The 27,617-nt window shown below is 40.4% G+C and overlaps 1 protein-coding gene across 1 annotated transcript in view; it reads right to left on the reverse strand.

The window, feature by feature from the left end:
• OTOGL (otogelin like) overlaps positions 1-27,617 on the reverse strand; it is a gene marked incomplete at its 5' end in the record, with an annotated part of 85,864 nt that overhangs the window by 39,755 nt on the left and 18,492 nt on the right. Inside the window, 14 exons of the mRNA XM_083464307.1 lie at positions 12,093-12,231; positions 12,872-12,979; positions 15,129-15,291; positions 16,682-16,734; positions 18,276-18,350; positions 18,572-18,737; positions 20,687-20,896; positions 21,301-21,425; positions 22,385-22,562; positions 23,650-23,776; positions 24,849-24,994; positions 25,238-25,284; positions 25,478-25,586; positions 26,693-26,818. Coding sequence (XP_083320433.1) covers positions 12,093-12,231; positions 12,872-12,979; positions 15,129-15,291; positions 16,682-16,734; positions 18,276-18,350; positions 18,572-18,737; positions 20,687-20,896; positions 21,301-21,425; positions 22,385-22,562; positions 23,650-23,776; positions 24,849-24,994; positions 25,238-25,284; positions 25,478-25,586; positions 26,693-26,818 — 1,772 coding nt within the window. The remainder of the gene's footprint in view (positions 1-12,092; positions 12,232-12,871; positions 12,980-15,128; positions 15,292-16,681; positions 16,735-18,275; positions 18,351-18,571; positions 18,738-20,686; positions 20,897-21,300; positions 21,426-22,384; positions 22,563-23,649; positions 23,777-24,848; positions 24,995-25,237; positions 25,285-25,477; positions 25,587-26,692; positions 26,819-27,617) is intronic.

Below are 27,617 nucleotides of genomic sequence, written 5' to 3' on the forward strand. Positions count from 1 at the left end.
TATGTCTATGGAATCTTCCCAGAAGAAGACTTGCAAACTCATCCACAGATTGAAAAGGAATGTGGTTCCTCCTTTCAGCTTACTTGTATAACCTATTCGATCCTAACCAAATAGCTTCTTCTCAACCTCCATCATCCCCATTTAAAACTGAGGGTTAACAACTCATTCCAAGGCACTTCCTAAGGTGGGAAACCCTTGTTTCTACAAATCAAAACTACCTTAGAAATATTGAATGTATAAAACCAGCAGAAGTACACTTGTGGAATTGTATCACTTAATCTGTAGTTGCAGAATGTTGACACATTCCTGCCTGCAACCTGAAATAGCATAGCCTAGTAAAAGCTCGAATTAGCTTGTTTCAATAGGCCTTCAATTATAAAATACAGTGGTACCTCGGTTTATGAACTTAATCTGTTCCAGAAGTCCGTTCTTAAACCGAAACCGTTCTTAATCTGATGCGCGCTTGCCCTAATGAGGCCTCCGCGCGCTGGTGCCCTTCCACCGTTCAGTTTCCGTTCTTAGACTGAGGTAAAGTTCCCAATCCGGGACACTACTTCCAGTTTTGTGGAGTTCGTAAACCAAATAGTTCTTAAACAGGGCTGTTCTTAAACAGAGGTGCCATTGTACTGCATTTCATTATATGACAGTACCCCAGAAGCAGACTGGGGTGTGGGCAGGAGGGAGAAGGGAAGGAGACAACCTTACTGTCAAGTATTTCACCAGTCAATTGTAAAACTAAGTTGTGTAAAAAATAAGAAAAGTTGCGGAGGTGTAAAACAGCAGGTCTGAAGTGGCACACACACAACTTTTTACCTGTGGCATGCTTGAATGACTACAGGTGATGACACTGACCACATAATTTTAATTACTAATTAACTAATTTTATTACTAATTTAATTAAGTAATTTTATTACTAATTAATTAAATGTGTGTGTTGCCTATGCTGAAGCCTCTAGGCAATCTGCAACATAGAAAATGGGAAATACAATTACATAAGAATGTCAGTATTTAATCCCAACATGTATGCCGAGATGACAGATCAACCAAAATATAACTCTTGTCAATCATATGAGTAGACAAATTGCCTTATGCTGCCATTTGCTCCATCTAGCTTAATTTCTGTCTATCCCAGCTGGCACCAGCTTTCCAAATTCACAAGCAGTGGCCTTTCCTGGCCCTGCTACTTGAGACACTTGAGTTGTTGGAGAGAGAAGGCGGGCCTTTCTGTGTGCAAAGCATGTGCCTCTCCACCTTTTTGTATGCTGGCTCAATGATGCTATGGCAAAGAGTGAAAAGGCACATTACTATAATGGGTAATTACATCTGGCCCCAGCCTCACTGCATACAGTGCTACATAGAGGTAAAGGTAAAGGGATCCCTGACCATTAGGTCCAGTCGTGGCCGACTCTGAGGCTGCGGTGCTCATCTCGCTTTATTGGCCGAGGGAGCCGGTGTACAGTTTCTGGGTCATGTGGCCAGCATGACTAAGCCACTTCTGGTGAACCAGAGCAGCTCACAGAAACGTCGTTTAACTTCCCGCCGGAGCGGTACCTAGTTATCTACTTGTACTTTGAAGTGCTTTCGAACTGCTAGGTTGGCAGGAGCAGGGACCGAGCAACGGGAGCTCACCCCATCGCAGGGATTCGAACCGCCGACCTTCTGATTGGCAAGTCCTAGGCTCTGTGGTTTAACCCACAGCGCCACCCGCGTCCCGCTACATAGAGAGGAATAAGCATATTCCCATCAGGCTGCAGAAGAGGGAAATCAGAGCTATTCCATCAGCTCTTTGGAGAGAGCTGCCTTTATCTCTTTTCCTTCTGTCATCTAGCATTGGTTATTCCATCATCCCATTTCCATCCTGGCTATTTACTATAAGAAGTGTAATTTTCAGAACTGGTGGCTGAGTTTACTTTGTTCCTTCTCCCTCCCCATCCCTTTTTACTTTTTATCCTATCCTTTAGACTGAAAGCCAATAGGCAGAGCCTGCCTCTCTCTCTCTCTCTCTCTCTCTCTCTCTCTCTCTCTCTCTCTCTCTGTGTGTGTGTGTGTGTGTGTGTGTGTTTGGCTGAACAGCACAGTAAAAATGCTTTAAGTAAATGAAATTCAATTTTAAAAACCCATCTTTCCATAACCACTTTCAGGAGCAGAGCTACATTTACCTTTTAAGGTAATACACAAAGACGGGAAGTACATTGGTCTGCCATGTGAAGTCAACTTACACTGATAGAAAACAAAAACAAAATGCTCCCCCACCCCACCCCCCTAAGCCTTGCTTCTGTCTTCCCATTAAATTACCAAAACAAGCCTGTTCTTACTTGGTATCAACTTCTTTGGGATAGTGGGGTGTTGCTAAGCAATGGAGAAACAAGGACAGAAATCTGGGCAAGCAACCAAAATCTCAGCAAAGGGCCTGCATTTGCAGAAAACAGTATATCATACGTTGACTAAATAATGAACTTTATAGCCTGCGGATGGAAAAAAAGTAGACTGTCAGAAGAACTAAGTGTCACTATTTTGAATTTGAAGGTAAACTAAAATGTGTTTTCTGTCACATCAGCCAATAAACTATTACAAGTATACCCCAAATCTTAGCTTAATAATGAGTGATATCCAACTAAGGCATGCTCAGAGTAGACCCACTGAAATCAATGGGGCTACTTTGAATATGACTAACGCTGGAAATCACCCAAGGGCTTTCACAATCTAATGAGTCATATTTTAATCATAATCTCTCTCTCTCTCTCTCTCTCTCTCTCTCTATATATATATATATATATCACACATACCCCAACACCCAAGCTATATGGCTATAACATTCAGAATTAGAATATGAAACAAACAGTGGTAAGCTAGACCTGCAATTGCAGCCATTGAAAAAAACTGAGGAAAAAACTACCAATAGTACAAAAGGGATCCATTCAATATCTCATTTCTTCTACAACCAAAAATGAATTATTTTCATTTCGTGCATACTAATTCTGACTAAGCACTATGTCCCCTTTTGTCTCTTGAATGATGGAAGAGAGCGTAGAGAGAAAGAAATTCCATCCACCCCCATCTCTTTCATCATACTGAACCCTTTGGAATGTCTGGCAGTAGAGTCAGAACAGACACCTACTCTCCAACACATTGAAGGCAAAAACTAGGATGCTATCTTTCTGTTTTTTCTCACAAGAGGACATCAGCCATTTTGGGCACTGTGATCTTGTGTGTTTCCATGCCATGATTTCACCCTGAAAAAGTGCTTTTGTGGGGCACAGTGCCCCTAAGTGTGTGGTTTGGGGCGCCACACAAGATTGTGCCCCTCCAAAACATTTTTTTGGGTGGAAATTGTGGTGCAAAATCATGCAAGTTCATGGCTCCTCAAATGGCCACTGCCCTCTCACGAGAAAAAAATGAGATGTCTCAGTTTTTCTGGGACAGTTGCAGAGGGTATGCAGGATGAAGTACTTCATATAAAATAATTATGTGACCTGGGAGCTGGAAGGATGTTGGGGAAGAGAGTACTGTGCCAATATCACTGTGGTGCCGCTACTGATACAATTTAGGGCAGCGGAAGATACTGTGGTGCCAGATAAGGCAAAGAGATATTAAATAAGTTACCAGATCTGCTTACACATGTATCTTACAGAAATATAGTTCACAGAAAGATATTTACTGGAGACAATTGCATGCCACAAAGGTTACTGGTTAACCAACCAATATGAGAAAAGGCAATGCATAAAAAAATGACAAGCTGCACACCAAAAATCTTATTTGCACACTTCAGGTCTATGATAAAATTCAGGTATTTTGCCACCTGCTTCATAATAAACTTATTGGTTCCCTTGATGAAGAGACTCAGAAGGGTCTCTGGATACTGTCCAGAGAAACAGCTCATAGCTGTGTTGTACTATGCTTCTGTTGCAATTTCACACATTTTATTGTGATGTTTTTAATTATTATTTTAAAGTCTGCTGCAATTTATCAATTTATTACTTGTCACCTGCTGGGTATGATTACAGCAAATAACAAGATTTTGACTATGTGGTTGTTTATTTGGCCACTTTCCTCAAAATGAAAGAAAGGCAAGTAAAAAAACAACCCATAATTATTTAGTTATTTTCCTTGCCATTGCAGATGACAAGCTGTGCAAAGAGCTCCTAAAACAATTATGGTATACAAAGAGGACTTTCTATAAACAACCATGGTATGAGCAGAGTTCTTAGCAGTGTATTCAAGCTGTTTTGTCTTTCTTCTTCTCTACAAAAGATTTCTGCAGCATTCTCATTCAATAAATAGGATAAAATGGACATTCAATGACTCCTATAAAAGTGTTTTTAAAAAGGATGTGTGTGTTGAATGAGACAACTAATAAGAGACCTAAAGCTGCTCTTTGATTTCAATAAAAACTCTTACTAATGATGTAATGTGGAAAGTCAATTAATGTAGTTTTTGAAGAATACAACTACTGCTATGAACAGTTCTCTTTTGTATCATTTATTCGGTTTTGCGCCACTGAGTATCAGATTTGGCATTTTATTGGGTTACATTGCAGCAATCCTTTCCTAATTAAAAACATGATAGTCCCAAGATTAAGGTTTGAGAAGGCTCGAGTATCCATTACCAAGTGATATAATCCCTAGCAATGTCCTACTGTTGGTATCCATGTAGCGCAACAGGTGAAGATCTTGGCATTTTTCATGCCTTTGCAAAGTCACCTATATGAGATCATCTTACATTAAGAAGCATACCCTGTGCTCTATTTCTGTTTCATGTCTATACACACATTCATGAAGCGTTGCTTTTTTCTGTTTTCATGATTTTTTTTTCCTTTTGGTCTCATGTAGAATGGAATGAGGAAAAGAAATGGAGCAGGGAAAAGAAAAGAGGAATTATTACTGTACTTGCAAATGACCTGAAATCTGTTATATACTTTTTTTAATTAGGATGGTACAGATCTATTTCTTTTTATCTCTGTACAAACAAGTTCCATTCTCGTAAAGTCAGACAAGAGCCTATCAATCTAAATGCATTTGCTTGGGGAAAAGTTCCACTGAAATCCGTGTGGATTCCTGAGTTAGCTAACAGACAATTAAATCCAAGACTCAAATGTGGAACTTAAAAGCCACAGTGAATATGACAAAAGAAAGCCCCATATGTAGGTATACATCCCCATTTGGGCTGCATGCTCTGGATTCATTTTTACTGCTCTGAAAATATCTCTTCTTCCGCATCTGACTAGCAGAACAGGCAACACCAGCACATGCTTTTCTTGTATTACATTTTTCTCAAGCTGAAGACAAAACAGAATTCCTTTAATTATAACTATGTGCTGCGAATAGGGCAAGGTCAAAGTCTTCATAAATTGGACAGGGTTTAAGCTGCTGCAGAAGAGAAACCAAAGCCAAATTAAATGTGGCGAAAGCTTAAAATGCCAAGAAGCTCCAAGTGAAATACTCATTGAACATTAACACAGAGATACACTGGGTGCGAGATGCACAGAGTATAACCATAGCTAAACATCCAAGCAGTAAAGTATCACAGATGTTTCTCGTCCTTCCATAAAAGAATATAGCAATTTACTGGACAATTGGATGACCCGTAGTGCAAAGCAAAACATGTACAGTTTTACCTTGGAAGCCAAACGGAATCCGTTTCAGAAATCAATTTGACTTCCAAAATGTTCAGAAACCAAGGTGCAGCTTCTGATTGACTGCAGGAAGCTGCTGCAGCCAATCGGAAGCCGTGGAAGCTGCAGCGGATGTTCAGGTTCCAAAAGAACGTTCTCAAACCAGAACACTCACTTCTGGGTTTGTGGCATTCAGGAGCCAAAACGTTCAAGTGCCAAGGCATTTGGCTTCCAAGGTACGACTGTATATGATTACACATTAAGGTTGTTGCAGCAGCAAAACACTGTTACTTGTAGCATAGTTCCCGTGCAAGATGCTTCCTAGGCTCCACTGCAAAACTTTGCAACAATCAGAAGAGTGGATACTGATTATGATAAGGGGTGGAACAGAGTGGCTATACATGCACTATTGACCAGCTAACCAACTGGTGAAGTTTAGTAGATGATTAGGAATTATTTCTCAATATCTATTCATAATAAAAGTGTCAAAAAGCTTGGGCAGAAGCCAGTCCAGCTTCTCTAGGGAGGGAGTTCCAGAGTCTGGGAGCAGCCACCAAGAAAGCCATCTTCCAGGTCCCTACAAAGCATCCCTGGGTAGAAATAGTCTATCCTGAGACAAGAGTGACTGATGTAACAAAAAATCCATTTTACTTAGTTCGGGGCCTGGTGAGAAAGGGGCCTGCTCTGAAAGAGTTTATGGGTTAGTTAGGTAGAGCAACCTGATTTGATTTCCTGAAGCGAAAGTAAAAATCCGAGAAGGGACTGGGAGATTGTTGCTGTTGTAGTACTACTAAAAGACATTCTAGGGTGAAATAGTATATACTGAGGCTAGGTTTAAATAAGACTACTGTATTGAATAGGGACGTGGGTGGCGCTGTGGGTTAAACCACAGAGCCTAGGACTTGCCGATCAGAAGGTTGGCAGTTTGAATCCCCGCGACGGGGTGAGCTCCCGTTGCTCAGTCCCTGCTCCCGCCAACCTAGCAGTTCAAAAGCATGCCAAAGTGCAAGTAGATAAATAGGTACCACTCCAGCGGGAAGATAAATGGCGTTTCCGTGCGCTGCTCTGGTTCGCCAGAAGTGGCTTAGTCATGCTAGCCACATGACCCAGAAGCTGTACGCTGGCTCCCTTGGCCAATAAAGCGAGATGAGCGCCGCAACCCCAGAGTCGGTCACGACTGGACCTAATGGTCAGGGGTCCCTTTACCTTTACTACTGTATTGAATAAGGTTTTTAGGTTCTCTGTAAAGTGTGTTTGCCTGAGTAATCATAAAGCTTAAAAACTCTCAAGGAGTGTAATTAAAAAAGTCTAGATTTGTTCCAGAAGTGCCTCTTTGTAGGGGAATAAGTGGACATAGGGCATCCTTCAGACAAATATAACACCTGGTTACTGTATAATAAAGAAACGATACCACAAACAGTTAACACAGACCTCTCTAGTGTTGTTAAAAGGAAGAGCTGAAACTTTTAAACACCCAGAAAATTGGTCACATTACTCAGCTCTCCTCCTTAGTGAAGGAGTCTGTTACAAACAAGCTTCTTTCTCCAGGCTCTGTTGTCCCTGCTGAATGACTGGACCCCTTTCAAAAGAAGCTACAATGATTGTATTGCATCATCATAGATCTCCCTTCTTCTCCTGCCATTTCTGAGGATAGCTCTTCCTGCTAATCTGCACAATTTAAAAGAAGCACTGAAGAACAAAACTTGAGAGCATTTACTGGTCTGAAGGAGCCAGGTATATAAAAGGTAAATGAAGCTGAAATTGCTTATCTGGAGTAGATTCAGTCAGAAGAACGTAAATTCAGTGCCAATTGTAACTGGATCTTCTGCCTACTGAAGAAAAGTTGAAGAAGTGGAAAAACTGGAAAGAGCAGACCAATGGGAAGAAGAAAGTACACCTATGATAAATGAAATCACCAAATGAATGGACCGTCAAGTCAACCCAGCCATTTTAGGAGGACTGCATGCAAAATATGTATTTGTTACAAGTTCTTATATATTTTGAGGATAGCTGTGTTAGTCTGTTGCAACAAAAACAAGTCTTTTCTACTTTAAGGACCTTATGACCTTAGCTTTCATGGACACATCATCAGGTGCTTGCTATCTTCAACTGGCAAGTCTTCCTTTGTCACCAGCTTCCAGTGTTCTCTTCACTCCTTCTATATACCACACTAAACTAGCCAGAAATTGATCTATGTCCCAATTAGAGGTAAGCCCTTAGCGCTGAAACAGAGCTAGCAATCCAGGACACTGTGGCCGCCTGCCTTTAAGGAGCTGCACCAGCTACCAATATGTTTCTGGACCCAGGGAGAAAGAGAGGGAGAAGGGAGGAGAGTCCTCCACCATCAGGCAGGTCGTGGCAGCACCTCACATTCCTGTTGTGCTCTTTTTCGAGGAGGCTCATGCAGGCTCTGAGGTAGATATCTGCAAGGGCCAACTTCCAAGCATCAGCTCAGTCTACGTGCCTCATTTGCCCTCCTGGCAGCTCAGGCTGTCATCACAGTGTGATAAGAGACCAGCACACACACACACACACACATATGTATGTATGTATATGTGTGTGTATGTGTGTAGTGTTCACTTATTGGGCTATTTTTCCTGTGCCTACAGAGCATTTGGTGCAAAGGAAATGCACAGCATGAGAGGAACTTAAATTCTCTTATTTGGCTACAAAAAGTTGGTTGGCATGAAGGCACATCAATCTGAAGATCTGCCAAAGGGACAATTGTACTGAAAAAGCAAATATCCTGTGAAAACAGTCTTTCTTCTCTGAAAAGATTACTTAATAAAGGCAAAATTTTAAAATAGCCGGATAAAGAGAGATAGAGGTGGAACCAATATGTGTTTCAGAATCTTTTGTCACAATAACCTTTACTCTGAAGTAATAATGATAGAAGCCATAAGGTCTTTGACGACGGGAAACTATACAGAGCTTGTCAGAGACACCATCTAACCCTGTATGCTAATTTATGTTGCAGATCTCAAACCTAACTTCTGCCATGCCCAGCCCTGACCCAGAGCCAGATACTGACTGACAGAATAAGTTGGAGGGGGCATGACAGTTTTCACAGTTTGCAGAATGTGCAAACACACATTCACTTTGCTGTCAACCTCCCAATCTTCTTAATGCACACTGGTGGGACTTATTGAACTTTAATACAAATGCAAAGCCTCTTTTGTACAGCTGGATGTCCTGGTCCATAAAAAGGGAACAGATTAAAGCAAGTGCATCAGATACCAAAAGGCTCGTGGCCAAGTCAAGCTACAACTGCCAGGTAAATGGACTGGCCCCAGCTACAAAGAGGAGAAATGAAGACAGAAATGCAGGTCCAAATTGCCATTAAGGAAATCATCCTTCTACTGTTAAGCAGTGAGTGAAGCAATAATACTCAGTGGAAAGTCTCAAATATTGCATTTTGATACTTAAACCCTCTCCAGTTCATACCAGAAACCTAAGTTATTTGTTCCCACAGCAGAAACAGTTTGGCAGGGGAGAAAGTACTGCAACTAAAACAATGCCTGCATTCTCAAGAACAAGCAGGCCCTTGCAATTTCCACCTGAAGTGTAAATCTTTATTCTCTTGCAATCAGTGCCCCACAAGGCTGTATAGTCTTCATCTACTGTTGATTAATTGTTACACTTTATTTTACCCATTTCCCTAGTTTTGCATACAGAACCCCAAATCTGTCCTCACAGCAACTCTTTCACTTAGGTTTATCTACATGACAAATCATAATCAGATAAAATTGATGGGAATCTACCCAGGGATCTCTAGGAATCAGTGGGCAAAGTACCTTCATTAGGGAATTTTTAGTATTCCTTAAGCAGTAGAAATGTGGAAGCTGCAATTCCTTGGAAGCCATGCTGCTTCATATTTGCAGTGTTGACAGAAAGTCTGAAGAAGGCTGTCTCCGAAAAATTGTACACATCACTTGGAAAGACAGGCGAACTAATGCCAGTGTACTGGAAGAAGCAAAGATCACCAGTCTTGAAGCAACGATTCTTCAACATCAACTTTGTTGGACTGGTCATGTTGTGTAGATGCCTGATTATCATCTTCCAAAGCAACTACATGGAACCTTGTGTTGCGAACGTGATCCGTGAGGGAGGCACATCCGCAACCCACAGCACCGCATCTGCGAACACGTGGGTCATGATTCGGTGCTTCTTCACATGCACAAAACACAATTTAGCACTTCTGCGCAGGCATGAGCGCCAAATCCCAGAAGTAACCAGTTCTGGTACTTCCGGGTTCGGCGCGGTGTGCAACCCGAAAATGCATAACCTAAAGCATCTGTAACCTGAGGTACCACTGTACTCTATTCCAAACTTAAAAATGGAAAGCGTAATGCTGGTGGTCAACAAACGAGGTTTAAAGACTTTCTCAAGGCAAATATTTTAAAATGTAGTATAAACACCGACAACTGGGAAACACTGGCCTGCAAGTGCTCCAATTAGAGAACAGCCTTTACCAAAGGTGTTATGGGCTTTGAAGACATTCAAACTCAGAACACAAGGGAGAAATGTGCTAAGAGGAAGGCACACTCGGCAAACCCTCACCATGATCAACTCCCACCCAGAAACTTATGTCCCCACTGTGGAAGGACATGTGGATCCAGAACTGGCCTCCACAGTCACTTATGGACCCACTGTTAAAACTGTGTTTATGGAAGACAATCTTAACTCAGCTATGAGTGATTGCCAAAGAAGAAGAAGAAGAACACTTAGATATGGTGAGTGCCTCAGGTTCACCCAAAAAGTCTCATGGCTCAATAGAGATTTCAGTCCAGGTCTTCTTGGTCCGAGACACCATCCACTGGAGCCTACAATTTCTGGCAGGTCTCATTGGCAATGCAAAAAACTGTCAAGTTCCTGCTGCTTTTCCTGAGGAACGGCACACCTTTGTTAAGCAGCATCCAATATTCCACTGGGCACTGCTTCCCAAAGGAGAACAGAATGACGGAGTTTGTGCTATTGGGGGACATTCAGGTAACAGTATCCAATGCTTTTCTCCACTTAACTTTCCTGATCTAAGCAGGGAAGACCAGCAAGTGGATAGGGTAGCCCCTGTGTGGCTGAGGCTCTTGCCACATAGATACTCTGAAGCCTCAAACCCAGATATAGAATTGGTGAGATGCTTGAGATCATCATGCAACTGCTAGGACCACTGTGCCCACTTTCCAGATTCAAAGTTAGGAGGAAGACTAGCTATTGATCTTGCTCTCCAGAAGGCAGTGTCACACTCACTGTGGTGAGCATGTTTGTTGAAGGTTGACTATCTATCTGGTCTTCCACACTGGCTCTCCTTGACTAATCATGTAGTAGGCCAATGGAATAATCACTAGTTTATGTAGGAGTTTTGCTTAATTTCTGGCCTTATATGATGGGTATATGATACATGGTCCTGCCACCTCCATTTGTGCGGAGAATTTGCCTCCCCATATCATCAAGGAACTCTTAGATCAACTAGAAAGGTCCCTTACAACATAGTCTGAGAATACCTAGTCTAGACTACAGTTAGCAAACTTCCAGTAAGGCCAGAGAAATCTTTCAACAGTCTCATGCAGTCCAAATCCTAAGAACAAATTAGCTATTATGAAACAGCAGATCGTCCTTTTTTTTGAAAAAAGCCAAAGTCTGAAAAGGAGTCTAGGTAGGGCTAGCATTGCACCTGTCTAAAAAATAACAAGGCTACTTCTAATATCATGAATCTACACAGGCAGCGTTTTCATCACCCGTGTCATCTTGCTTGTTGGATGAAAAGGCTGCAGGCAATGTGCCACGAATCTTGTTTTTGTGAATGCCAACTTCTCTCCTGAACTTTAGAACTCCTAATGTCCCAGGTAGAATAAGTGGCTTAATATGAAACACTTGTGGCACAGGACAAGGGAATTGCCAAAATTCAGTGAACCCATATGCCTAGTAAAGGATGGAAAAACATTTTAAAAAATGTTTTCTCAGCATTCATGTTGACATCTCAGAAAAAGAGACACACATAAGGGTCATGTCTCTACAAATCTGTGTCTGCTAAATTGCTAGGGCATCTAGCCATGGATCTTTAGGAATTATGAGTGTGTGAGGGTGTTAAGGATCTCTGCTAGAGAATTCTAATGTAGTAATCTGGAGCTGGAATTCCCAGAAGTGCTAACAAACCAATTCTAAACTAGTTTATAATTGATGTATAGGCTTAGCCGAAGGCATAAGATATTTCTAGGCTATATAAATATATTGCTGCACATACAATATCTCTAACTTTTGTAATTGAACAGACCGTGTATTCTATTACTACTACTATTATGATTATTAATTACTTATCATTCAGCCTAAGGTCCCAGGGTGGGTTACAACAATTAAAACACAATGTTAAAAACAACTTACTATCACAGAAATAAGGTGGGTCTTCGAAATATACCGTACATCTCAGATGTTAAAAGCCAGGGCAAAGGGGTGTATCTTCAGCATTTACCAAATGCCTCCTTACCTTTACCAAATAAGCTTGGCAGTCACTGACATAATCATACTCTAGTCCATCAAAGGTGTAATAATGCCGGTCCCCATAGACTGTGCAAACAGCAGGACAAGGATAATATGTGCAATTAAATATCCCACGTCGACAAATACTGTGGAGGAGGAAAAATGAAGACGTTCTGATTGGAGAGCTTTTACGAGTGGAAGATGAAAGTGTGGCACTCTTGTCATGAAACAAAAAACATTAGAGAGAATTTATAGCAGAGAATGTATAGCTTCTTGTATCATTTACATGGGGCCACAAAAGGACAAGTTTCTGCTCCAAAGAAAATGAAATTTGTTCTGCAGGCTTCTTCTGCAAATCACCACATGAAAACATGGCACATTTTCATAGCTCAGTAACAAGTCTGTGTCAGGAGCATAAATGGAAATGTGTGCCCTTAATGGCACTGTAGAATATGCAGTTGCTGTGTTTGCTATATTATAGTATGAAGAGAACAAGCACTCCCCATCTCCTCTAGCATGATCACATGGAGGAATTTAGAAGCATTTGACAATTTTAATGTATATCTTATATTTACTTATAGTTGGGTAGTATATAAATGCCATTAAATAAATAATCTATTTATTGAAATACTATATGATCTTTCAACTGCATTTCTTTTTTAAAAAAATTAAAAGTTCTTTTTAAACATACATGAATTAGGGAGCATATCTATGGTCAGATAATCTTATCTGTAAACTAAAAATAATTATAACATTAAAAACCGCAGTGAAATAAAAACTGCTTACCATCTGTAACAAGGGGTAGCTATCACTTCACCTGACAAATATTCCCAGTCTTTCCAGGTACACGGGCAACTGTCAGGCACGTAGCATTTTCCTTTATGCTCTGCCATCCTTCAAAGAAACAAAACCACGAATTCAAAAGAGAAATCTACCTATATGCAGTCACAATGATGCTTTCGCATGAGTCAGAAGAGGTCAGTTCCATACCAGATAGTGGTTGTTTGAATGGCATGCCATTCAATAGTATGGTAAACTTTGTCTGCCAGTCATTTCAGCATTTGCAATAATTTACCAGGTGTGATATTTAATAACTGGTCTATACAATTTACCAAGCAAGACTACATGGACATTCATGAATTTTGCACACTTACTTAAATGGGGCTTCCTTCTCAGCAAACATGCACAGGGCATTGTGCTGCCATATATATTTCAGCTCACTTCCATCACAGTTTTCACACATATTATAATAACTACAGATTCATACTGCTGCTGGCAGCTGAGAGTTTGTACCTGCATGCTGTTTTCTTCACTGTCCACTTTTTCTGGGAGTATGAGGGCTGTGCTGGTGTTAGAGATGGGAGTCATTCCATTTCCCAAATAATCTAATTTATGTCTACTGCATTATTACAAAAGACAGAAGCATTCTCTAATGCTCCTAAGTGTGTATATGCTCAACACCCACCTTATTGACATAGATACAGATGAGGGTCAAACTAAATGAGACACCAGAAAAAATGTAACTGGGTCTCTCATCTTTTTAAATTCCTCTTTATGCTGTAAATCAACCTGTGATCTTCAGGTAAAGGGTGTTATATAAATTTAACCAATCAAGAAATAATTCATTTGTATCAATCATCACCGCTGGTTATTATTATCATTACCCAATAAGCACCCTTTATCCTTGCACAATCACATACCACACAGCATTTAATTCTATCACTAAAAGCTTGGAAGTTGGAAGGAAAGCTGTACAGTGGTACCTCAGGTTAAGTACTTAATTCGTTCTGGAGGTCTGTTCTTAACCTGAAACTGTTCTTAACCTGAAGCACCACTTTAGCTAATGGGGCCTCCCATTGCCATCGCACCGCCGGAGCACAATTTCTGTTCTCATCCTGAAGCAAAGTTCTTAACCTGAGGTACTATTTCTGGGTTAGCGGAGTCTGTAACCTGAAGTGTATGTAACCCGAGGTACCACTGTATTTCAAAATACTGATGGGAGTGAATTCTTTCTGCAGCTAAAGAGGAAAAAAATGTTTCCCAGTGGCAAAGCGCTCTCTCTCAAACAGGAGCACAACAGCACTGGAAAATGGGCCCGAGGTGTCAACGTTATGTAAATGCCCAGATGTGTGTCTCCTTTTCACCTGCTCCTGGGAAGGCAGCAGATGTTCTGAATCAGTGCCTAAGTGCAGTAATGAACTGGATGAGGGCCAATACACTGAAATGCAATCCAGATAGATGGAAGAGCTGTTAGTAGGTGCTTCGTCTGCCCAGTTGAGTGGTTTTCTACTTACACTCACCATAACGGAGCAGTCTTTCAGTTTGGGATGCCCTAGATTCGTCATTGTCGCTGGAGGCACAAGCGGCCTCAATAGTGCAGAGTGCCTTTTATCAGCGTAAGCTGATATACCAACTGTGCCCTGATCTGGACAGAGATAGCGTTGCTGCCATTAGCCATGCTTTTGTTATCACCTGCTTGGATTACTGTAATGTGCTATATGTGGGAATGCTTTTGAGAATTGCCTGGAAACTTCAGCTGTTCCAAACTAAAGCAAGATGGGGCTGCTCATTCTGACCAGATCAGATCAATATTTTACCAGTATTTACTAGGTCCGATACAAAGTGCTTGCTTTTATCATTAATGCACTGGGTGGCTTCAGGCCAGGTTACGACCTTCTCCAACAATTACCTACTTGGACCCAAAGATCCTCAGATGCAGACTGCTAAGCAGAGAAGGGGCATTTTTGGCAGTGGCACTATGATTTGTACTGTATGGTTGGTTTTGATCTGTCACTCCTTGATTGTCTTTTATATGGTTTTTAACTACCCAGAAGACATTGTTAATTGGGTAGTGTGTAAATAAATAAATAAAGTTCCAGTACTCTTTGATCTAAAGGAAACAAAAACCTATATGCTCTAGTCCTTGAAACTTCTTACCATTTGAGAAGTTAAGAAACGTGCAACAGTATTAGCCAAAGAAGGAAAAATCAAATCCATAGGTACAATTTCCTTCTCCAGTAGTCTGGATCTCAGAAGCACTTACCCAGGGGGACAAATGCAACCACTCACACATGGTGGAGATGGTGCACAGGTGAAGTTCATGGCAAGGTTTGCACAGGAAAGCTCACAGTTTACTCCAGCAGATGGCAAGCCAGGCACATGAGACCGGCAGTCATAGTAGATCTTTTCTTCAGGGCACATGGGAGCTTCAAATTGAAAATGCAAACTACATGAGATCAGCATATGGTTAACTCTCCCTTGAAATCAAATACACTTTAAAGTACTTAATTTTTGCTGGTTCGTGCCCTAATCTTTCAACACAATTCATCAACAGCATATTCTGCTAACCACCAATGTAACACTTTCTTTACCCTTCAAGTGGTTAAAATTCTTTGGTCGTTTTGGCACACATTTTCTGAATGGATACAATTTGAAAGCATTCGGGATTGCCAGAATTTTGCAAATCAGTCATGAATACAGACACTTGATATCTTAAGCTTTAAAGCAGCGCTCATTTCAAGTGCTGATCAAAAACTCTCTTATGTGTCAAACTATGTTTTTCATGTGAATGTTGCAGTATCAGTTTCTTAAAAACATGTTAAATTGTTGATGGATCTCTCTCAGCCAAGTTGGGTTATGTGAAACCATACAATATTGTTATAGTAGGTTTAAACGTTGGAGTAATATGAATTATACTTTGCTTTTTATTTGATGAAGTTAGTAAAATGTTTTTTATATTTCCTTGACAACCACTTGCAATTAATTCTTACAAGTGTTAAGAGTTTTCAGAAATGTTACATCCATACAGAGAGTACCAAAGTAATTAACATATGCTGTACTTGTTCTCACTGAACATAACTGTGCAAATCTACCCTCACTGGATTAAGCTTAACTTTGCAGCAAAACCCAATTGGCCAAAACTTCAAAAGTGCTGGTCAAAAGCTAATATTTCAAGTGATTCTATTCAGATATCCAACAACTTGCTCCTTTGAAAACACAGGGTAGAATTCAACAACATGTTAATGTGATTGTTCTGTCAGTGCAAGCATTTCCTCTTGCCAGATGGAACAATCTTCCCTCTTCTCCTCCACACCCCATGCTGGGGGTTCCCCCAACCCTCCAGAGTAGATTTGGGGGAGCTTCAGGGAATGCATGTGGGGAGAAAATGGGGGAAGCAAGTCTTTGTGTTGGCTTCCTCTAGCACACCAGGTTAGTTGATTCCGGCCCCCTTTTTCCTGGTCCAAAACTCTGAATTTTATTGATGTTCTTTGATATAGGACAGGCTTCCTCAACCTCAGCCCTCCAGATGTTTTTGGCCTACAACTCCCATGATCCCTAGCTAGCAGGACCAGTGGTCAGGGATGCTGGGAATTGTAGTCTCAAAACATCTGGAGGGCTGAGGTTGAGGAAGCCTGATCTAGGACAAAATGGGGATGAAAAAGAATGGCTATGCAGAACACTTTCAGGTGAGCAGGGATTCAAACCAGACTCAGATTAAACTCCCTTCCTTAGAACATGCAGTCCATGCATCTACAGCAGGAAAAGTGACCAAAAAGCATTTGAGAACTCTTCTGCTCAAGAAACTAAGGGAATTACCTGCAGGAACTTCAGCAGCTTCTGTGCATCTCATTGTTCCATTTAGACACTGGCTAGTCAGTGCACATAAAAAACACATCATAATAATTTAATACAAAAATACAGTTTTATATAGCAGAATAACATTGTTAGTCATATAATGCAACTAAATGCAGTATAACTTACAGATGCAATAAGCATGACATTCTAAACATCAAAAATGTCTGACAGCTGAGGATAACATAGATGGGTTAGATGGACGATCAACCTATACTTATTGCTTCTTATACTAAGCATGCAAGGCTGCATTCACACAGCAGTTTATATCATTTTCATGACTTTCCCCCCTAACTGTTAAGTTCTGCATTATAGTTGAGCTTTCACATGACATAAAAGCTGCTTCTGGAATTATAGTGGAATAAGAGCTGGACCATAAAGAAGGCTGATCATCGAAGAATTGATGCTTTTGAATTATGGTGCTGGAGGAGACTCTTGAGAGTCCCATGGACTGCAAGAAGATCAAACCTATCCATTCTTAAGGAAATCAGCCCTGAGTGCTCACTGAAAGGACAGATCCTGAAGCTGAGGCTCTAATACTTTGGCCACCTCATGAGAAGAGAAGACTCCCTGGAAAATACCCTGATGTTGGGAAAGATGGAGGGCACAAGGAGAAGGGGGCGACAGAGGACAAGATGGTTGGACTGTGTTCTCGAAGCTACTAACATGAGTTTGACCAAACTGCAGGAGGCAGTGGAAGACAGGAGTGCCTGGTGTGCTCTGGTCCATGGGGTCATGAAGAGTCTGAAGAAGTGTGCATGCACACAAAAGCTCATACCAATAACAAGCTTAGTTGGTATCTAAGGTGCTACTGGAAGGATTTTTTTTATTATGTTACAACAGCAATAGCAACAACAACAATACTGCAAACTGAGTGCTCTTTTCCATGTTATTTGCATCCAGAAAAATCCATTTGCAAAGTATTAAAAAATGAGTGCTAAACCTGCACTGTATTCCATTATAGTTGAAAAATGGAATAAACTTCAATGTGAATGCAGCCTAAGTCTGATCAGCCTATCCTCTCCCTTAAGACAATGATCTCCAAGATCTGGGAGAATTTCTCCAAAACCCCACTATTAATTGTGTTCATACTGCAGTCTCACAAGGCCAAATTGGCATGTACACAAACTGGGTAGGGCGTGAAGTCTACACTTCCACAAGAAACATAAGCTAAATACCTACTTCTGCACTTCATACAATCACCTCCATATAGTGACAGCCATCATACATAAAAGAGGTAATGTGAATTGGTCCTCAATGCATCAAACAAGTAAAGCAGTTCAGAGTTTATAGAATAGTATGTATTGTTCCTTAATATATCACAGGTTTACTACACGGAAAGTTATGAAAACTCGGCGAGGAGCATGCAAGACTAATTTGGGAAAAGGCTATTAAAATTTAAATATAAGTAAAGCAGCTCCAGAAACAACTGGTCATGCACTGAGAACTGCACATCCAAAACAATATGTACAAGTGTCAGCTTGCAAATCTAGCCCCTCTGTAAATTTGAATGATTTTTTTTAATAAAAAATAAAAACCTCTTAGAGTTGGTTCTTACCATGAACCTGATGGTGTGGGTAGAATTTCCCCAGGCTGAAAATTTCTGCCTTTATAGTGGCATCGGCAACTAATCCTAATAGAAGAAAGCGTATGAATTCAGTTATAGTATTACAGAACAAAAGGTGATATATAATTCATACATCATATCCTAATTGTTACAATAAGAAGATGAGGAAGTCCGTCCATTTCAAGTCTACAATTTGCACAATAATGAGGAAAAATATTCTGAAAGCTAGAACTAGGATGTGTTTGCTTTTTTAAACAATACAATTAAATAAATTTAAAATGGCTTACATTGGCACACAAAAGTTGATAGATTCTTCAAAGTATTTTCCATCAGGGCAATTACATCCTTCAGCACAATCATGATTGCAGGCATCCAAAAATGAGAGGGAGGAACAGGAATGCTCACAGAAAGAGGAGCACTGGTGGTACAGCATACCACTTCTGCACATTAATGCTGCAGATAAACAATGTATTGTTCAAATGTCAGAATGTCAGGCCCAGACATCAAGATGCACTGCTACACTTTAACAAAACCCACTTTCTCTTTAGCATTATTTATTAGACCTTTCCTTCCAAAAAACAGAAACGAAACAATAAAAGCAATAAAATTTAAACCTTAAACACACAAACACCAAATGAATATCCACAAAACTAATAATGTCAAAGCTGCTGATAATGTACTGTATTTCTGTTCTCAAATGCCTAGGTGAACAGGACTGTTTTTTAATTCCTCTAAACATTAATATGGAGTGGCTGTCTCAGTTGGCACTGCTCTGTCGTGGTTCCAGTCCTACTTGGATGCTTGTATTCAGAAGGTGGTGCCTGGCGAGTGGAACCTTCAGTTGGGGGTTCTGCAAGGTTTGATTTTATTCCTCATATTGTTTAACATCTACACAGTGGCGTAGCGTGGGGGGTGCAGGGGGGCCGGCCGCACCGGGCGCAACATCTGGGGGTTAGGGTTAGGGGGCGCAAATCCACGGGTTAGGGGGCGCAAATTACTTGCCTTGCCCCGGGTGCTGACAACCCACGCTACGCCACTGCATCTACACAAGGCATAGGCAAACTCAGCCCTCCAGATGTTTTGGAACTACAACTCCCATCATCCCTGACCACTGGTCCTGTTAGCTAGAGATTATGGGAGTTGTGGTCCCAAAACATCTGGAGGGCCAAGTTTGCCTATGCCTGATCTACATGAAACTACTGAATGTGCTTATCCAGAATTTTGGAGTATGTTTGTCAGCAATGTGCTGGTGACATACTGCTCCAATACTCCTTTAAACCTGCAGGTGTGGCAGTGGACTGATGCTAGATTGATGTATTGTCTTAGTACTGCACTGGATGAGAGCCAATAACCTGAATCTTAATTCAGACAAGAGGTGCAATTAGTGGGTTGTTCTCTAGACTGGATGGATGGGATGTGGCCTGTTCTGGATGAGGTCACATTCCCTCTGAAGGAGCAGGTACATAGCTTGGAGTACTTCCGGGCCCATCACTGTCATTTGAGCCTCAGGAGGCCTCAGTGGTGTAGACTGCCTTCATCTGGTGGCTACACCTCTATCTGGACAGGAGTAGCCTTACATCTATTGTCTATGCAATAATAATAATAATAATAATAATAATAATAATAATAATAATAATAATAATAATAATAATATATCCCGCCTTCCCCAACTGAAGCCGGGCTCAGAGCGACAAACAATTTTAGTGCAGAATTTAGCAACCAGGTTGCTCACCAGGACAAGATGGTCTGAGCACACAACACCAACCCTTGCCTGACAGCCCTGTCTACCAATTAGTTTCTGGCCTCAATATGTCAAAGTGCTGGGTTTGACATATAAAGCCTTATGTGGCTCAGGACCCTAATGCATCAGTGACTACCTCCCCCTACCCCCCTACCTTAACTGGCCCAAACACTGCAGTTGTCATCTGTTGCCAATGCTGCCAATTCCAGCTATATATTATGGTCAGGGTTAATTGCCCAATAGTAAGATTCTAAATTTCAGGTGAAGATTGTAGAAGAGCATTTCAAACTTGCATGTAGCTTTTTTCCCCCTTCTAAGCATATAGATGCATCTGGCTAGTTTTGTGATGCGTTAAATCACTTGCTTCTTAGCAAACCGAGAAAGGCTGGTAAATCCTCAATGACCCCCCCCCCCCAGGACCAGGCTAGTACCTGTTCCATTTTACCAGCTTAATCAAGGAGCAGAGGAATTCAGACATTAAAGAACAGGCCAGATCTGCTTAATGTTCAGTATGGGGTTACTAATCCAGGTAGATTTGGAAACAAGCAGTCTGAGGGTTTGGGGGTTGCTGTTTTTTTGTTTTTGTTTTTTTGAAGACTGTAAGTATCCTAGTAATGCTTCAATTTTAAAAATAATAATAATTCACAGTTCAGTGACTCACCACAGTATGAGACATGAGATCTGAAGTCAACAGTAACTCCATGCTTGCTGCATAGGTAAGTATAGTGTGCAAGAGCACTGCACAAACAGCTGCTCCCACATTTGCAAGCATCAAAGCGGCACCGCTGGTAGTATAATCCTGGGCTGATGTAGACATGACATGGAGCAAAGAGTTCTTGATTGAGGAGATCACACTGGGATGCATACCCAACTAAGGGAAAGCAACATTTGGCTTATAGCAGTACTCATACTATTTAAAGCACTCGGTGAAAAGTACGGTAAGTAGCCAAGACTGATAACACTACACCAAAACTACAGGCTAGCCAAAACATAATGCATGCAAATATACATGCACAGTCCTCATCCTACTGACCTTAATGAGCACCATCCCAGGAAGCTAGGTGTATATGCTAGCCATTGAAATCAATGGGGTTTAAACAAACAGGAGAGAGATTTGCCTTTACCAGAAAGATTGCTCTGAATCTAAATGGCAGATTAAAGAAACAGCCCAAAATCATCTGTAGGAGACAATAAAGTTCAGACACAGGAAAAGAACTGGGATCTAAGAACGCTATTATGATAAATCTACATCAAAACCCCCAAGTAAAAGTGCACCATTTTGTTGGTTAATGTTACAAGGATCAACCACGGGGATGTTGACGGGCACATGGCACGCTGATGAAACCTTCCATGCGTTGGCATGGAGCTGCGGGGTGCCTTCAATCATTCCTGCTGGAGATCTGAGGAGGAAAATGAGAGTGATTAAACAAGAACCAGACAGGACAAGAGAAAATGCCTGTCACTGGAAATAAACTATTTGCCCTGACATCACCTAGGGTAGGCAAATGGACTCTCTCCAGATGTGGAACTCCAATTCCCATCAGCTCTAGCCAGCATGTCTGCAGGGCAGGAATGATGGGAGGCATGCACAAGTGGAAGACTGTGAGCATAGAAGATGCTCACATGTCTGAAAACTTAATTTGGGGCTCTTTTTTCCTCACTAAAGTAACATTTGACCATTGGCTACCTGCAGTCTTCTGAGAACAGTTCGAGCTGCTAGGTTTGCCTTTTAAACTACAGTGGTACCTCTGGTTACGTACTTAATTCGTTCCGGGGGTCCATTCTTAACCTGAAACTGTTCTTAACCTGAAGCACCACTTCAGCCAATGGGGCCTCCCGCTGCCGCTGCACCGCCGCCGCGTGATTTCTGTTCTCATCCTGAAGCAAAGTTCTTAACCCGAGGTACTATTTCTGGGTTAGCGGAATCTGTAACCTGAAGCATATGTAACCTGAAGTGTATGTAACCCGAGGTACCACTGTATTTGAGAGCTACTTAAATAGGCTTATACATCTTGCCTTTTGCTCTGCTGTACTTTCAGGATCACCTGAGAGCATTTCCTTGATGCTTGCTGGTCACCACGTGGCAAGAACTTACAACAAGGGTATACAGAATCATGTTGGGTTGCTTTTATACAGTTACATAATTCAGTAGATTAGCCAAGCATAAACAATATCCAGAAAAGCTCTAGTGACTGATCACTTTATCTAATAAAGTGTAGTGCTACATATTCTATATGTTGGTTAATATTTTGTATATCTGGATTTAATACACATCATTACTCAGGTTTTACATATGGGTTGAGTTTTGCTTATGAGCTAGCTAAATGAATAATGAAGTAACAGTAGAAATCAAACTTACAGAAAATCATCTCTCAAGTTTCCATTATATGTTCCACATAGACCCAAAGTTCTCCTTTTCCAAGCAGCACTGAGTTGAATATACACTCTCTCGCCATCTTTAGCAAACTGAATTCTTAAACCAAATTTAGTTTTCAGCTGCACAAACAATGAAGACAGATTCCGTACTTCAGCATACCCTACACGTAACAGAAGGTGGGGTAATTCCCCAAACAACGTTAAATAATTGTCCAGAGGTACGAGACTGCATTCTTTTGTTAACACAAGCTAACATAGTATCAAAACAGAGAGATGTTATTTTTAACCTATATGGAAGAAACTGTAATTCCATCTTCATAATGTCAACTCTTTAAAAAATGATTTTTTTTTTAAAAAAAAGAGCATTTTTTAATATAGAGAACTCTGCCACTATTATTCCGTTTAACTAAAAGCAAACAAGCAAAAAAAAAACCTGAAAAGATGACGACCTTCTCCAAACCCCTTTGGAGCCTTCTCAAGGTGGGAAATTGAGAGGGATTGGGTGACAAGTTATCCAGGAGGGCTTTGTGGTTTATTCAGCCTCAAGTGACAGACACTTCAGATAGAATAGTCCCTTGCAGCTATTTTGTATATACCATATACAAGAGTGAAAGAAGTTTAAAATACTTCCAGAGAGGAGCCTCCTGACAAGGTGCCCAAAGCATGAGATATCAATTAACCGTGACAAGAGAAGCCTATAAAACGTGCTTCGTTTCGTATGTATTCTGTTTCACATACAGAACCTGAGGGATGTGGGCCAACTACCTAATTCGGTTCACATGATGAGTGAAATGTGTATGCTAATCATTCAAGGCCAAAAGCATAATATATCAATTAACTGTAACAAGATCAGGCTCAGGGCTATAAAACTTGCTTCGTTTCATGCGTTTCTGCTTTCACATATAGAATTCCAGAGATGTGGGCCAACTAGCTAATGCAAGTCACATGATGAATGAAGTTCTGTATACTAATCTATCAATGCCTTCGGTTATTTAATTTGGACAATTCCTCAGTTCCCAAACTGAAAAAGAGTTTTCTGGAGTTGGAAACCTTGATTCATATCATCTGATAACAGTTCATTTTTTAAAAAAAGCCGCACAATTATTTAACTCATCTTCTGTGCCAGGCATGAGAAAACACACACAGAGACACATTAATGTAAAAAATTGTATATTTTCATTGAAACAGACTGGCTAGAAAAGGAACAATAAGAACCTTAATAGAAGGGTATTGTAATAAATGTCTTACCATTTAGGTTCAAACCCTGACTGGAAGAGCTATACTGAACTTCACCACCTCGGTTCAAAGTCACTTGCTTGTTCAAGTCATCTTCAAGAACTAGTGTTATAGACTGAATGCAGACATGATCAAGATTCTGAATGGGCCCAGGAAGGCAGGGCAACGGGGAACACAAGGAAAGGAAAAATATAGACAAGTATTTCCTAAACTGCATTCCATTCATTCCATTCCATTTTGAGCAACATTCCATTTTTATTAGGCCGTCCTCCAAGGAAGAGGGCAATGTTCTTTTTCCTACCCCTGCCCATTTAATCCTCCCAACAACCCTGAAAGTAACTTAAACTGAGAGGTAGTGACCGACCCAAGGTCACCTAGTGAGCTACATGGCTGAGTGGAAATTTGAACCCTGGTCTCCCCAATCTAGCATTCTATCCACTACACCAGGCCTAGAGGAAAGAGCTGCAATATACCATTAAAAAATAACTTTAGAGATAATAAATGAATTAATTATACTCATGGAATGCAGCAGCACCCTCTAGAGTTTCGTTGTACTACAACTTCCATCAATGACCATTGGCCATACTAGCTGGGGCTGATGGGAGTTATTAGCCTGCAACATCTGGACGATGTCATGTTGGCTAACCTTGAGCTACACATATTAAACTCAAAGAATGGTTTCATACATAAGAGGAAGAGATTGATGCTGCAGCATTCTGGATTTAACTAGCCAGCAGTTGAAATGCCCTATCGTTAATATTTTAATATTCTGTGAGCTCTCAGATTTATTGTTTCCCCCCCCAAAAAAAAAACAAAAACGAGAGAGCTTATAAAATATCAAATAAATATCTCAGTCAGTTTCAAAATGCCTCTTATCTGGCTGGCAGTATATCAAACCTGTTCAGCCCTGTCACCAAGAGCATTTATCTGCCTAAGACACCTGCTCAGACTGTAACCAAATATGTAGATGCTTGTGTAATCATGCGTGAATGAAAAGCTCTGTAGACTTAATCTCAGTAAAAGGCGCAATTGGCTTTACAAAAAGGCAATACTTACGACTGAAATGGAATCCAGGTTATGATCAGGTAGACACTCAATATTAAGAAAAAAAGAATGATTTATTGTTGCTAATCCTCTTAATTAATTAATTGGCTCCAATGGTGTAGGTATTTATATATCAGCATAGAATTTTATTTTAAGCATGACCTTACCTGACCGCATGGAGTTTTCTGTACAGTAATTGTGAATTTGTCTTTCCCGGTGCCCTTCACCAGAATGTACTGACAGATCCCAAGGAAGGTATAATGGCGACCATCAAAAGTTGTGAAATGGGAATCACCAACGATTGAACATTCAGCTTAAGGCAAGAACAGTTAAATATTTAGTTGGATATTGCCCACTGAATTCAATGGAATTGAGTTCTGAGTAGATGTATAAGATTTCACTGCTAGTGGTTCAGAGGTTTACAATATCTTTTGTATTAGATTTCAACTGATGTGTCACTTTTAGTATTTTTACTTATTAACGTACCAACTTTTAAATATATTAATACAAAGTAAACAAAAAATTATCTTACAAAAACAGAGAAAAAATAAATTACCTGGGCAATCATGTTCAGTGCAGTTCCAAATTCCACCAATACAAATACTAAAACAAAGTAGACAATGTGTTAACAGAATAGAATGCTGGGAGAAAACATCGTAACCCTTTTGATATTTACTATATAAATGCAACTATTAAAACTCCCACAATAATAGCACAACAAGGCAAATGCTTTAAAGTAAGGTAATTAAAGGTATTCAGACACAAGACAGAGATAATAGAAGTAATGTCTACATACCAGTCACTACATTCTTGCTCTATTTTTGAGCCAACGGGAAATGCTGTCCCATGATAAGCACATGGGCAATCAGAGAGGGAAATACAAGTTCCATTGTCCATTATGAGACCTAAGGTTATAAAAAAATACCATTTATGTTAGCACAATAAACACACACACACACACACACACACACACACACACATATATATATCCTGTCATTCATTATGTAGCAAAGATGTTCATCAGGTGAAGTTTAGGGAGGGATGTTGATAAGGCCTTCTCTGGACTTGACGGTTTAAAACCATGTTTTCTCAACCATGGTTAGGATGCAAGAGAGTTTGATACTAAATGAAGCATTAATACCCAACTGTGGTTAAGGATTATATCAGCACTGCCATTTAATCCCTAACCACTGTTGAGGCTGATGACAGCATGAATACTCCGAGTATGGTTTAGGGGATTTTGTTGCTGTTGTTGATATTAATTTTTTGTATCCCTATTTTTAGATTTTATGATTTATGTGGAAATAGTTCAGTTTGGTTATATGCTTTTTGGTTTTATTGTTTATGACTACTTTGGTTATGCTTGTGATTATGTAACTACGGAAAGGCGGCATACAAATGAAATGATGATGGTGATGATAAGTAGCAATGGTAGTAAATAGAGAAAGAAGTCCACAACCTGTCAGTTTATTCCCTATCAATTAACCAGGATTAAGAGACTGCCATGATACATCTGCACCAATTCACAGCGTGTATGTACATGTCTAGACTAGCCTATGGTCTAAAATTGGGAAATTCTGTACAGACAACAAAACCATCCTATTAAGAGACAACAAATACTGCTGTGACCAGTACTGACAACTCTCAAATAGCATTATTTACTTGTACTGTACATCTATATCTGCCATTCACATGTTTGGTGAGCTTTCATACTGACCCAGAGTTGTAAAGAATTCAGTACCTTTTTAAAGCAATACACAAAACAGTATATAGCAAGAGTTGGGAAGAAAAAAAGATGTATAAAAATCAAATAGAAACACACATACGCTTTCCTGAGGTTCTGACTATCTTTACACAGAATCTACAGGTTCTTCTGTACATACAACCTAGAAATCAACAGGAACTTCAGAAGATGCAGGTCAAAAGGAGTGTCCCCATTAAAACACACTTCTGTTGTGAGCAGAGTGGTTCTAACATTCAGATAAGGTAATTGAAAAAGCAGCTTACTTACCATCGGGACAGTAGCATCCATCTAAGCAATGAAGATTACTGCCAAGACAATCTTTCTCAAAAGTGCAGGTTGGGGGACAACAGCTAATACAATCCCGATGGATAAAACTATCTTCACACTTATCATCTAAAATGCAAGAAGTTCAAAACATTACTATGATCCTGGACATTGCATTTAGATAAGGAGACATATTGCGCAAACCCAATAAATTAATGGCCCTAAGTTAGTTGTGTTCATCAACTTCAATGGGTCTACCTTGAGACTAGCATTGAATACCACCCACAAAGTATTGTTCTACACTCTACAGTGTATTAATAGTACTGTAACTAGTATCCTAAATTTAGCATATGTTTCACGTCCAAACATCTTCAGGTAGGACCTTCATAGGCACATTCATAGTAAGAGGAATCTGGAGTGTAGACATGTACATTTATAGGAACCAGGAGTGTGTGTGTGTGTGTGTGTGTGTGTGTGAGAGAGAGAGAGAGAGAGAGAGAGAGAGAGAAGGTAAATAATCCTGAAATCTAGTATGAAAAATGGTGGTACATAAATATTTTACATAAATATTTATATGAATGTAATGTAGAATACACATCTGCTTTGACAGGATATTGAAACATCTCTATTACCCTGGCCAAGTAGTCAAAATCCTAAAATTTGAAAGCAATTACTTAGAATTGTTCTTGTTTCTACTCTGAATGGCTGCAATGTGCCAACTATACCATTGGGTTGCTGCAGTGGAAATTTCTCAGTGGTATTAGGTTGGTCCAACAAACACCTTTAACACTGATTGATACACTGAAGCTATTGTTTGGCTGACCTAATATTAAAGATAAATGTAAAGGGACCGCTGACCGTTAAGTCCAGTCATGGACGACTCAGGGGTTGCGGCGCTCATCTCGCTTTACTGGCCGAGGGAGCCGGC

Source organism: Podarcis liolepis (genome assembly GCF_965112155.1).
Source record: "Podarcis liolepis genome assembly, chromosome: 10".
NCBI lineage: Eukaryota > Metazoa > Chordata > Lepidosauria > Squamata > Lacertidae > Podarcis > Podarcis liolepis.